Here is a 13,268-nt window from a genome sequence, read left to right on the forward strand (position 1 = left end):
TGTAATAATAGGCTGGCACATTGTATTGCTAAACATTGAAGTGCTATGTCACTGTCTCATACATAGATTGTTCCAAAGCTTCTGAGCCCTTTGTAACAAAGGAAAGTAACAAATTAAATTCCCAGCCAAACGCAACCCGACCCATTTGGCGTGGCCATTCGTATACAGAGGAAGTACATTGATTGATCAAAAGAAACAAAGAAAGAAAAAGAAAAGAAGTTGTGGTATGATAATGCAACACAGTCAGAATAAACTGGATTGGACGTTAATAAAAAGAGAAAGAGGTTTAAAAAGCAATAGCAATGGCATTGAGAGAGAAGGCAAGGAGGCACCCGGCATTGTGTTCAAAGTTGAAACATGCACATTATTAAAGGGCATCCAGAGGATCATTGTCTGTAAGCTGTCCGTCATCACTCCTCAGACGACGGAGTTTGAATGAAGATGTTGATCTCACTGAAACCTCATGGATTGGTGGTTTATCATCTGTCGCTCGAATCAGGTTGTAGGACCACGCTCCCAATAGTGTTCCTGATATTGGCCCTACCACATACACCCAGATTCCCTTGTAATGATCGCTTGCAATGGCTGGACCTATGGTCCTAGCAGGGTTCATGGATCCACCTGATATTGGCCTGACAATCACTTTACCACAAGTTACTTACATAAACGAAACGTGTCCTGTTTTTTCGTTCTTTCATTTTTTGGGTACCAAAACAAGGAGAATTAATTAATTAATTAATTAGAGCCTTCCAAAGAAGAAAGAACCCCCACTCCCCACTCCCCACTCCCCAGGCGCCTTAGTTTCAAAGAACTCCGTAAAGCTAGTGGGCTTTTGGGCTTGACCTGCCGTAACCCAACTCCTCTGGTTGGGTAGCAAAACCTGGGCTATGAGGCAGGCCTACGAAATTGCATCTGAATAGTGGCTATGTAAGGCCCAGGCCTTGCTGTCTTAGACTCAGGACTCGGGAGCGAATGACTAAAGCCCAACATCAGTCACAGTCTCCTATCAAGTATAGAAGGACTAATTAAGGAGATTTATGGTGAATTTTCTGTGCTTACCCGGCCAAAATGGAAGTTATACAAACTGCGGATCCGACTGCTATCCCTGCTAGCTCTCCTATCTGATGATGAGAAATAAGGAAAATATAGAATTAGAAGGTAAAAGTACAAGTTCCATGCTGAAAAGGAAGCATCTGCATCGATTCGAAGTGCAAGGGAATTCAAATTTCAGAGGAGAGTTTTTACAGCTCTAGTATCGGTTGCAACGGCTGAAGTGACGAACATCATTGAAAATGTAACAACTATCTCCATGACCAAAGCTTGAACATCTGTGCCTGAAGGTGACGTAGTGCCGATGTTCTTCATTGGGTGCAGGAGTTGGTGAAGTGTAAATGAGGCAGCCAGGGATCCTGTCAGTTGAGCTGCAGCATAAAATGGAACCTGCAATTAAACATCCTACTTCAATTCCTTGTTAATTATTTCCTTTAATTAGTATTTTCCTTAGTTTATCTGCAACAATATTATAAGCGCTAGATAATGGCTATGTAAGTGTCAGGCATGAAAGGTTCTGATCTGATATCCGTCTTCAGCTTGATGGGCACTGAGTCTCATCTTAATTAGTGCTCACCAATATTAATTGGGTTCGTCCCAGTTTAAACCCCACCCAACAAAATGTAATTTTCTGTCAAATTGGAGCTGCTTGAAGGCTCAAATTTAAAATGGGCTAATAAATTCGCATCGGACCAACTTGAAACTGAACTGAAAATCAAGAAGCAACCAGAAGTCCAGAAGTATAAGTCAAACAATCAAACTCAATGAGAAGGCGGTCTGAGCGGGACAACGAATTGACCTTGTCAGACCCAACTCAATCAAAACTACTCTCTCTCTTTGCTGACCAAACCCAAACTGAACCATTCAGTCATTATCCTTTGATAAAAACAAACATGAAAGAGCTCTCATTTTCTTTCAACTTTGAAGTGGGCATTGGATAATTAACTGGGATAGGTTGTAGTTGCTTACAGTCTTGCACCGCATGCAGGGGCGTGGGTTCATAAATGATGCACCAACCAAGAACTAATTTACAGTATAGAAAGAAAATAGTTATTTTATGGCTTGACTTGCTAAGTGAATCAAATACAACTATTTATTTATAAAAAAACATTTAGGGGTATATAACTATTTATTTATAAAAAAAATATTTAGTGGGTATTCTTTGTTTGATTTTGAAAGGGGAAAATTGGTTAATGGGATTTTGATTCTTATTGACTAAGAAATTCATATTTTTTTTTTCAAATTTATGTGAGGATTAGAAAAAATTTATTTTCCTAGGTAGTAATATCCATCTCATAGGTGGATAAACAACTTTCCCACCTTGGGAGAAAGTTGTTAAAACTTAATTGAAACAAAATTTTTTATGGTTAAAATGGTCATTGTTTTATTTACTTGAAAAATAAAAAAACATGGATAAATACACTTACCCGAATAATTATTTCCTAAAGATAAGTACATTTACCCGAAAAAATAACTTACTGAATAGTGAACATGGCCTTAGGAGTTAAACCCACTCTAATAATTGAAGTACTACTTCAATTATTTTGATATAATAATAGTATCGTGGGGTTGGGGTTTCAGCTGCAGATTCGTAGATGATCCCATTTCTTACCAATTACATCCTATCAATTATTGAGTCTGCAAACATAAAGTCTACATATATCAATTATTGAGTTTATGAATACAAAGTCAACATATATCTCGGGGTGTAACTTGGGCAGGCCCAGCCCAAAATTTTATAGGGGCTGGGCTTGGATTTTTGGTCCTCGGGCCCATGAAGTTGAGTTTTTTAATTTTTTAGGCCAGGCCCTGGCCTAGCCCTTATGTAGTCAGAACCTGGCCCAAATATACACATTCATACATACATATGTACATATATATAAATTTTGCATGTATTAGAGTGGGTTTAACTCGGGTTGGAAAGGTCGGGCTTGACCTCAAGTTCAAGCCTTAAACCCAAATTTTAGGATTGGGCCCGGGTTGATCATAAACCCAGCCCAACCCTCCGGACTTGCACCCCTACATATATCCACCTTTCTTTTTTTTTTTCAAAAAAACAAAAAAACTTTTATGCTCGTCATTTTCATGATCAAAATGTCCAAATCCTGCGACGGCCTAGATTTTAAAGCCTTCACGCAATGGTTCAATTCTCTCCAGAAAGTAATAAATCTAGGAAATATCCAATGAAAATTCTACAAAAAGAAGGAACCCTTCACTAGTTAGAATGTAATTAAGAATGGAAAAAAAATCTGGCAAAATTATCTGCCTTTAATTTCTAAAGTATCGACACGTATCGATACGTATTGACCTGTTGGCTTCTAGATACGCCTCTACATAAATTGTGTCAGGTCAACCACGCCTTAAACCAGCCCCTCTGAACTGATTTCAACAAAAAAAAAATAAAAAATAAAACATAAAAAAAGCACTAACACAGGCCAATAAGCCAGTAGGCCGACACTGTCATGCATCTATATCATAATATAATTCTATCTCCATCTCTCTATCCCAATTAATACAACTTGAAAATATATTTACTTTATGAACTAGTGTGGGTGTGGAAGGTGATGATATATGGACCACAAAGGAAGTATTTCTTGTTGGCCTCTTCTTATAATAAATGGTAACGTATTTGAACAAAAATTTGACCAAACAAAGTAAAGAGAAGATTAAATTCTAAAGTTTTATTAACGTTTAATTCCAAACACCCCCTTAGTTAATTAATTAATATGCATTTGAATTGGTTTACATAGTTTTGGCTAAATTGAGCTGGTTTAGGTTGCATTGATGAATAGAGAGAGTAATGACGCCTAATTGTCATGTAAGCTCAGGGAAATTAACCGTTGAGAATGAACACCACTCTGTATTTTACACCGAACTAATAGCCACATCCCACCTTATATTGAGAACATCTCTCCTTTAATAATAAATACAAGATATATTCCCATCACTTAGCCAATTGGCCTAAATAATGCCCATGGTCCCACCATAGGCCCTACCCCTCCCCTCGCGAGTACGTTAGAACGGGGCATTTCGACACACGTACCTGTTTCCAAGGAAAGTGCCTCACGGCGGCGAATGCTAACGTGACGGCGGGGTTCATGTGCGCACCCGAAATATGTCCCACACTGTAGATCATCACGGTCACGATGAGTCCACCTGCAACCGAAGCTCCCAGCTTTGACACCTTGTGTTCATCACTTGCACTGAGTGCTGCTGAGCCACAAGTTACGAACACCAACAGAAACGTTGCCATTACCTCTGCAACCACCTGACACAGCAGACACCCCCTTCACAAATTAACAAAAGCCATGTATCGCGCATAACTGAGAAGAAAGTCACGAAGAATCCAAAAAGAATGAAAGATCAAAATACAATCCAAAATTATTAAGGAACACAGCATCCATGGAGAGAGAAACTCAAATAAAGGAAACTCAAATCATGATTACAGAAGTAAATTTCAGAGAATCAAAAGAAAAACGGGTTCTGTTTTTTTCTTTTTCAAATTGGTCATTTGCCGACCTTTCTGAGGAAGCTGGGTGGGTAATGCTCTTCAAATAATCTCCTAAGAAAACTGAAGCTTCGGTTTCTGGGTTGTGAATTTTCCACTGCAACTATGTGATGGGTCTCGTTAACATTGTTGAGATTTGAATCTGTCTTTGACATTTTCCGAAATCCGGTCCGGTCCAACCTACAAATCCTTCAAATATGATGGTTAAGGATTCTGGATTTGGCCTAAGGGTTCAGGAAGACACAGGGATACATGACGATAAAGTTCTCTCTCTCTCTCTCAATGTATGCGACGAGAGGAGAAGCGTTGAAACCTGGTGTCCTAGAGGCAGCAAGCTAGGTTTACGTCTGTGGTCCAATTTGGCCTAAGGGTTCAGGAAGACACAGGGATACATGACGATAAAGTTCTCTCTCTCTCTCAATGTATGCGACGAGAGGAGAAGCGTTGAAACCTGGTGTCCTAGAGGCAGCAAGCTAGGTTTACGTCTGTGGTCCAAATTCTAATAAGATATATCACTCTCTCTCTCTCAATAATTCAGACAAGCATATATCTATACATTTTTTTTTCCTTTCTTTCTTTCCCTCAAATATATACTGTCACTCATCAAATATAAATCAAAAGGGATGAACCCATTTGAAGATGGTGGGCCAGAGAACAACCCTTCAATCAAGATCAAATGTCTTCACCCACTATGATATTAGATATATGGAAACGTTAAAATTAAAACAGTTGTTAACACACATATAACAACTAAAGAAATGTATACAAGAGCTGCTTTGTATTCATATTAGTGTTGATGGATATATGCCCATCCCAGCTTTCTATTTAATCCTTAATTTTCTTTTTGTCCAACGTTTAAGTTTGGTTGATCTCCTCCCTCGGATAAATCTTTGATCGGCAAGACAGACAAGAAAAAAAAAACTTTTGGAGTTACCGTAAGGTACGGTACAGTCCCTCTGACTAAAAGAAAATTTGGCATCAATAAAAAATTATAAATAAAATTTTATTGGCTATGACTTTTCACGTTTATGATTCCACTTGATTGATCATACATTTTTCAGATAATAGTCGAACCCTAAAAGGATTATTATTTGATTGTTGTACAATAAAATTATCAATTTTTATTTGTCCCCAATAGGAGGGAGCTTTTGATAAATTTGCTAACTAAACCTGAATTATGAGCATGATAGCATAACTTTTCTATGGAACTCCAAACTACTGGATCATCATCAGCTATATCATTGAGAGAAATCAATGATTGAGGCCTGTCCTTTTTATATGGGTTGGGCTTTGCTTGAACGACGAATATCTTAATTAGAAAGACATGGAGGATGCATGTGATAATATTTGAGGTAGAAGTTTCAATGACCTGTGATTGGGGCCACAATTTAAATGGCATCTAAAGAGAGTCATAGATTTCAAGTTTCAGAGAAGTTATATTCAATTTATTTTGTTTATGAAATATAATAATAAAGTTACTTTTAGTTAATGTTATAAATAATATATTAATATTTGATCATTTTAGTTAAATTTATTAATAACATTCAATCCGAATCTGACCTAAACCCAAAGGATAATGGATCAAATTTTAGATCTAAATATATCTGATTCAACCCAATCCTTGTGTAGCCCTGCTGATTAAATCCAAACAACTCAATAAGTAATTACGGCTTGGAGGACTTCCTAATTTGACACACACAAATAGGGATATGCACATAAAAAAACTGGACTCCAATATAATCTCTCTCTCTCCTTCCTTCGATATTCCTTCCCAGCCCGAGATCAAATCAACGCCCCACAAGATTGCCCCCTACAACACCCCACAGCACATTCCCATTATGTATTGGGAACATCTTCCAATGATAATCTCATAAATGATGATGTCATCATTGGGAGATGCTCTCATTACACGGCGAAGATGTGCTGTGGGACGTTATGGGGGGCTGATTTGAACTCACCCAGCCCTGCCGTGTAATTAACTATGTGGCACCCCTTTCTAGTCTCCCCTCACAAAAATCCCAGTTTAATTCTCTTCTATTCTTTCCTCCATTCTCGTAAAAAAAACATTGGTTTTATAAACTGTAACATTGAAAAACTTTTTTCCTAAATTATCTCTAATTTTTATTTATCCTCTCATCCACTTTCTTAATATAAAAATATAGTATATGCATAGACATTTAATTATCAACCATTATCAGTATTATATGATTTTTTTTTCTAAATTTGGAACCATTATAGTGTACGTTTTGATTCTAACAACATGAGTATCATGTTCCACTTCCACAATCACTTATTTTTTTATTTATATTCACTTTTAGTTTTGCTGCATCATTATTATTATTCACTTTTTTGTTTTATAAAAACAATGAATGACAATAATGTAATGTTCTTGAAAATGATTTTTATTTTGGTGGGATTCTATATTCTTTGGGACGATAATTATTTTATAGTTTTAGTAATTGATGATGGCTTGATCGATGCTTGTGGGGTGGGTATGAACTGTCAACTGTATGTAATAGGGTAATTTAATTAAAGCCATATCCACTACTTGCGAGGTAGGTCCATGCAACAAGTAGCAATTAATATATATTGTTTATCTAGACATTAATGTCGGGGCCAATTTGATAATTCAGTATTCGATCATATTGTTTATCTAGAGCCTAAATCCCTCAATCCTAAGGTTATGTTTGGTTTAAAGGAAAAAGTAAGGAAAGGTAGGAAAACTTTTACAAATCTTGTATGGGTTTTCCTATCTTTCCTTTTCTTTCCCTAATTTTTACTTCAAACCAAACACAGCCTAAGGGAGTAAGGGCCTTCTCTACACTACGAAGGCTTTAAATCACAAGAAAACAAAATATACATGTTTATGGGGTGTAGAGGTGCTTACAGTTCGATTAATTGAATTGTGGGTTTTTTTTGTAATCAAATTGGTATTATCGGTTTTTGGAAAATCTGTAATCGAAACCGAACTGAAACCAATCGGTTGATCGGTTTGGTTCATCAGTTTTTCAGTTTTTTTATTTTTACAATATATTTTATAAAAATATAATAAAAAATTATAAATAAATATAAAATATTATATTTTAAATAATAAATAATAAATAATATATCATATTATATATATATATATATAATGCATATTTATTAATTTATAATATATAAAAATATTAAATATATATAATATAAAAATATATGTATACCGATCGGTTCGGTTACCGCTAGTTCTCTATATTGGTTAACCGAAACTGAACCGGTACCTTCGGTTTTTTTAAAACACCGAAACGACGGGTCGGTTAACTGATTTTTCAGTTTGGTTTTGGTCGATTTGGTTTTTCGGTTTTTTTGCTCACCCCTAATGGGGTGTTTACAACTATCAAGCTTTTAAACATTCATATAGTTTGATACATCCGATGGGGGCGTATTGGACTTCGTATCAGGATGCCATTTTTTTCTTTTTTAGTTTTTTTCAATCATTCTTAGGGGGTTGGTATATCCCTAAAACAGGTCAAACCCCAAAAACCTCTTATTTAACATATCAATGACCCACCGATATGATACATATCGCATGATATGTTGTGAAATTTTGATTCTTGCATTTTATATATTGTTCTTTAATTTTGTAATCTATCTATCTATCTATCTATATATATATATATATATATATATATATATATATATATATATAACGGTCAACGCCAGCATTAGGGGTGTCAATTGGGCTGGATTTGGTCCAATTTGATACAGTCCAATCCAATCCAATGAATGTTTTGGACAAATTTGGACTGGTCCAATTCAATGTCTAGGCTATCCAATCTATTCATATTCATTTTGATTTAGATTGGTTTCAACTCAAACCTGGTCCATTGACACATATATTCTTATATTATATCAATGGACTAGATATTGAATTAATCCAACTCAATCCAATATAAATTTGTTATGGACAGACCTGGTCCAATCCAATCTAATAAATATTTTGGACCGGATTGATCCAATCCAATATGTCTTGTGGGTCTGTCCAATCCATTCAAATTGATTTTGGACTAGACAGGGTCTAATCCAAAATTGGTCCATTGACACCCTTAGTCAGCATGCCTCTCCTTTCTCCAAACCCCCTTCCTAATTTCTTGTTTTTTTTTTTGAATTTTTTTTAATTCCACATAATTGCCCATTAAACCAATAAGGAAAGAACATATGCTAAATTATCTCTAACAACCAATAGATAAAGAAATAGAGATTTGATTTTCTAATGTTTAGCCAAGTGGCACCACCATCCCCCACTTTCCCCTAAATTATCTCTAATTCTTATTTATCTTCTCCCCTACTTTGCCAAGTGGCACCATTATCCCCTACTTTCTCCTAAATTATCTCTAATTCCTATTTATCCTCTCCCCCACTTATATCTATCTAAAGAAAGTTTGAATTAACAAATTTAAAATATATTTAAATATTAAAAATAAATTATATAATAACTCCAAAATATTTATTTAAAACACCATAATCATTATAATAGATTTAATAATATTCATGTTATTAATAATTTTCATTTTTACAAAATTATTTATGAAATTATGTACTAACAATATAAATTATAATTTTACAAAAATGTTATTCAAATGATAAAAAATTAGCATAAAAACAAAATATTATTTAAATATTTTAATAACTAAATATCTTAAATAACAACATATTAAAAATAACTAAATAATTATAAAACAAAATATTTAGCATTATGTAATAACTTTAAAATAAATAAAGTTCAAATAAAAAATTAAATATATAAATAACAAAATATTTAAATAACTAAATTTTAAATAGCTAAAATAAAGAAATTATGTAACTAATTTAAAAAAATTCTTAAAAGTATAAAAATAATTATAATAAATTTCATAAATAAATCATTAATATTTTAAAAATTATTAACGAAATTATGTAATAATAGTATAAATTATAATTTTATGGATTATTAAATTCAATAACTAATTAATATTTTAATATTTTAAATAATGAAATTATTTAAATAACAAAATAATATTGTAAAATAATTTTACTTATATCAATTAATAATTCTAGAAAATAAATTTCAAAAAACTAATATTTATTAATAATAATTTTAAAATCTGAATCTATATTTATTTTATACTTATATATATTAAAAATAATATTTATTGTATTTTTAGTAATTATTTATTATTGATGAGGGCGGATTTGGCCCTCTAGTGATATTGTGACACATGACACTTCAGAACAACTAGGTGACACCTAGAACCACTTTGGCAACAACTTGGCCAAGTTGATGGTGTCCCACCTGGCGGCCTGGCCCTGGCGCGACCTGGCAGCCTGGCCCTGGCGCGACCTGGCGGCCTAGCCCTGGCACGACTTGGCAGCCTGGCACAAGCATGAGCAGGCAGCTCGGCACCTCACATGCAGCTTGGCACCTGGTCAGCCCGACACCTCACAGGAAGCTTGACACCTTATAGGCAGCTCGACACTATAGTCAGCTCGCCACCTAGCCTGCCCAGCTTGACTCAGCTCGGTAGCCAAAGTTCTCCACCTTGGCATGAGTCATCGACCACTTGGAAGCAGACCAAATGACAGGGTACTTAACACAAAAAATTGGCCATCACCAAAAATCAATCCATCAATTTTTAGCTCTCTACTTTCAAGAAATTTTAGCTCGCTACTAGCCTACTGACTTAAGCATCGGAGCGACCTCGCTGGGTTAGCCACCCCGGGTCCTTTGACATTTGGTTCCTTGTAGGTCTCTAAAGAGCAACGAAGCTCATCAATCCAGCTCGACACCTAGGCAGCTCGGCACCTGGTTAGCCCGGCACTTCACAGGCAGCTCGGCACCTGGTTAGCACAAAAAATTGATTCATCAATTGCCAGCTCGACTCAACTTGGCAGCCAAAGTTCTCCACTTCGGCATGAATCATCGGGTACTTGGAAGCAGACCAAATGACGAGGTACTTAGCACAAAAAATTGGTCATCACCAAAAAATTGATCAATCAATTATTTTTTGTGATAAAAATATTTTCAATAATTATGTATAATATATTTTTGTTATGTTATTTAACAAAAAGTTTTCAGTAATTGTTGGAGATTAAACTACTACTATTTAACATTTTAACTTTAATTTATTGTATTTATTGTAGTTTTGTTATAAATTTATTTTTAGTAATTATGTATTTTATTTATAATTTATTAAAGATTAAAGTATTATTTGAGACTAAACTATTTATTGACTAATTTAATATAATTTTAGTATTTATTGTATTTTTATTATTTCATTATAAATTTATTTCCAATAATTGTGTATTTTCGCTATAGATTTTCAATAACTATTGGAGATTAAACTATTGTTATTTATTAAAGATTAGACTATTAATTTAGTTGAAATTAGGAGTATTCACTAAGTGGTTCGATTTAGGCTATTTGGCCAACCAAATCGACCATTAGTGAAAACTGACCAACTTGGGTCGTAACTATTTAGGTCAATTTTTAGTTTGGTTGGTTGTTCAAAAGATTTAAACATAAAAATTAAATTTAAAATTTATATTTATATTTAAAAAATTATAGTGGCGTTTTTAAAAAATAAATAAAAATTTAAATTTATGATATAAAATTAAATTTAAAATATTTAAAAAATATGATATATATATATATATGTTAGTTTGGTTTTGGACGATTTACAAATGGCCAAAGCGAAACTTATCCAACTTGGTCGGGTTGGGAAAATGTTGAACCAAAGCCGATTGGAAATATTAGAAACCAACAAATTCAAGTCGAATTGGGTTAGATTGGTCAACTTCTTCAGCTTCACGAACAACCCTAGCTAAAATTAATTATTGTTATTTTTGTATTATAAAAAAAAATTAAAAGTAGTATATAAAATCTAAATAATTATTTATTATTTAAAAAGTTAAAATATAAAACACTTGTATACTCTTATGCATTTCTATTATTTGGCTTTCGCTTAACAAAACCCATGCATCACAGAGATCCCCATTATATATATAGCAAGTTAGTCCACGTTACCTTGCTTCTCCTTGATCCATTACCTCAACATTTTCTTCCTTGGGCAGAGGCAGCAGCTCAACCAACGCGGCGGTTGCAGTAAGAGGACAGATCAGTTGCAGTAGCTGAACCCGCCGTTCTCCCGTTCTCCCTTGAAGGCTTCGCAACAGCAGGGGAGTCACACGTAAAAATGTTTGCACGTGAAATGTAAAATCTACTCGCATGAATAGATTTCGTTTTCTGAATGGGGAAATGGCTCATTCCATAATAATATATAGGCTAAATTATAAAGAGCCCCTGTACTATGGGGTCTGTGACAAAGGCTTGTGGCGGAGTTCGGTTGTAAGCAAAATCTTTGTAATTTGAAGATTTGCTTACTACTGGTTATTTCTTGCTGCCGTCGGCGTTCGGTTGTGCTCTGAAATCGCCGATGGCCTGTATTAGGGTTCGGTTGTGGCGGTATTCATTAGCCGGTGGCCTCTATTACCTGGCTCAGCGTGTTGATACCACCGGCGAAAGGACACTGGCGGTGGTTACTAAACGTGATAAAGCTCCTGAAGGTCTGCTCGAGAAGGTCACTTCCGACGATGTGAATATTGGGTTTGGCTACGTCTGTGTGAGGAATCGCATCAAGGACGAGTCCTACAAGGAGGCCAGGGCTGAGGAGGTGAGACTGTTTCAGTCGGATTCTCTTCTCTCGCAGATCGACAAATCTATCGTGGGCATCCCTGTTTTGGCCAGGAGACTGGTGCAAATCCAAGCTGTTAGTCTCACGAGATGCTTGCTGGACATCGTGAAGAGCATCAACAACAAGCTCAACCTGAACGTTTCTGAGCTCAACAAATTGCCCCAGCGGAAGCCATGACTGCTTTCATGCGGATTCTTGGGTCTGCAAAGGAATCCCTCAAGAAAGTCCTCGTGAGAGGGGAGTTTGACGAGTACCTAGATGACAAATTCATGCACTGTACCGCCCAACTGTCGGACAAGCTCAACAAGTACTCCAAGGAGCTCAATCTGAAGCGCAAGGACTCCAAGGAGAAGTTTTTAATGGAGGAAATCCTAGTGCTGGAGGAATCCAAAGGGATTGAACTTCCCAACTTCCTCCCTCGCACTACTTTCCTCGCTATATTACAGAGAAAAGTGAAGGAAGTATCGACCGCTCCCATCAAATTCGTTCAAGAGGTGTGGAATTACGTAGAGGAGGTGGTCGTACGTGTACTGATACAACATTCAGAGAGTTACCCAAAGCTTCAATCTTGCACCAGAAGAGCAGCGCAGAATCTGATTGGCAAGATGAAGGATCAATCGATTAATCGAGTAACAGAGATCGTGGAAATGGAGAAGATGACGGATTATACATGCAACCTAGATTACATGTCAACTTGGCGAGGGCTCATGGCGAAACAAGAGATCTTCATGCAGAGTTTCAATGACCCCTACCAATATTCCTCTACAAATATTGAATTGCGGCATCTAAGGGAATATGGGGGGATGGTGCAACAAGCGTTTGACCTGAGAATGAGGATCAGAGCTTACTGGACGATTATGTTGCAGAGGCCAGAGGCTGGCCACTGCAACGAGTTTCTAGCCACTGCAACGAGTTGTGGCAGTTATGGCCAAGAGGAACGGAAAATAGTGGAAAGCAGGAAGAAGAAAGGGGAAGAGGAAGAAGAGAAATGTGAAGGAATCTAA

At 35.7% G+C, this 13,268-nt stretch overlaps 1 protein-coding gene and 1 pseudogene across 2 annotated transcripts; one reads left to right on the forward strand and one right to left on the reverse strand.

The window, feature by feature from the left end:
* LOC104598127 (aquaporin NIP2-1-like) lies at window positions 1-5,094 on the reverse strand. 2 transcript variants are annotated; one of them, XM_010260043.3, is made up of 5 exons: window positions 4,570-5,094; window positions 4,094-4,318; window positions 1,246-1,440; window positions 1,060-1,121; window positions 1-632 (listed from the first exon to the last, which is right to left on the reverse strand). In XM_010260043.3, exons 1-5 carry the CDS (start codon window positions 4,711-4,713, stop codon window positions 368-370), a joined length of 891 nt encoding a protein of 296 aa, XP_010258345.1. In that variant the 5' UTR covers window positions 4,714-5,094; the 3' UTR covers window positions 1-367. The 2 variants fall into 2 exon arrangements, with proteins under 2 accessions (XP_010258345.1, XP_088758953.1); XM_088902827.1 differs by having other exon boundaries at window positions 4,094-4,373; window positions 4,570-4,711.
* Window positions 5,095-12,006: 6,912 nt separating this feature from the next.
* On the forward strand, window positions 12,007-13,268 carry LOC104598209 (dynamin-related protein 4C pseudogene; annotated as a pseudogene).

This window comes from Nelumbo nucifera, chromosome 4, assembly GCF_055504915.1.
Source record: "Nelumbo nucifera cultivar China Antique chromosome 4, China Antique-T2T, whole genome shotgun sequence".
Lineage (NCBI taxonomy): Eukaryota > Viridiplantae > Streptophyta > Magnoliopsida > Proteales > Nelumbonaceae > Nelumbo > Nelumbo nucifera.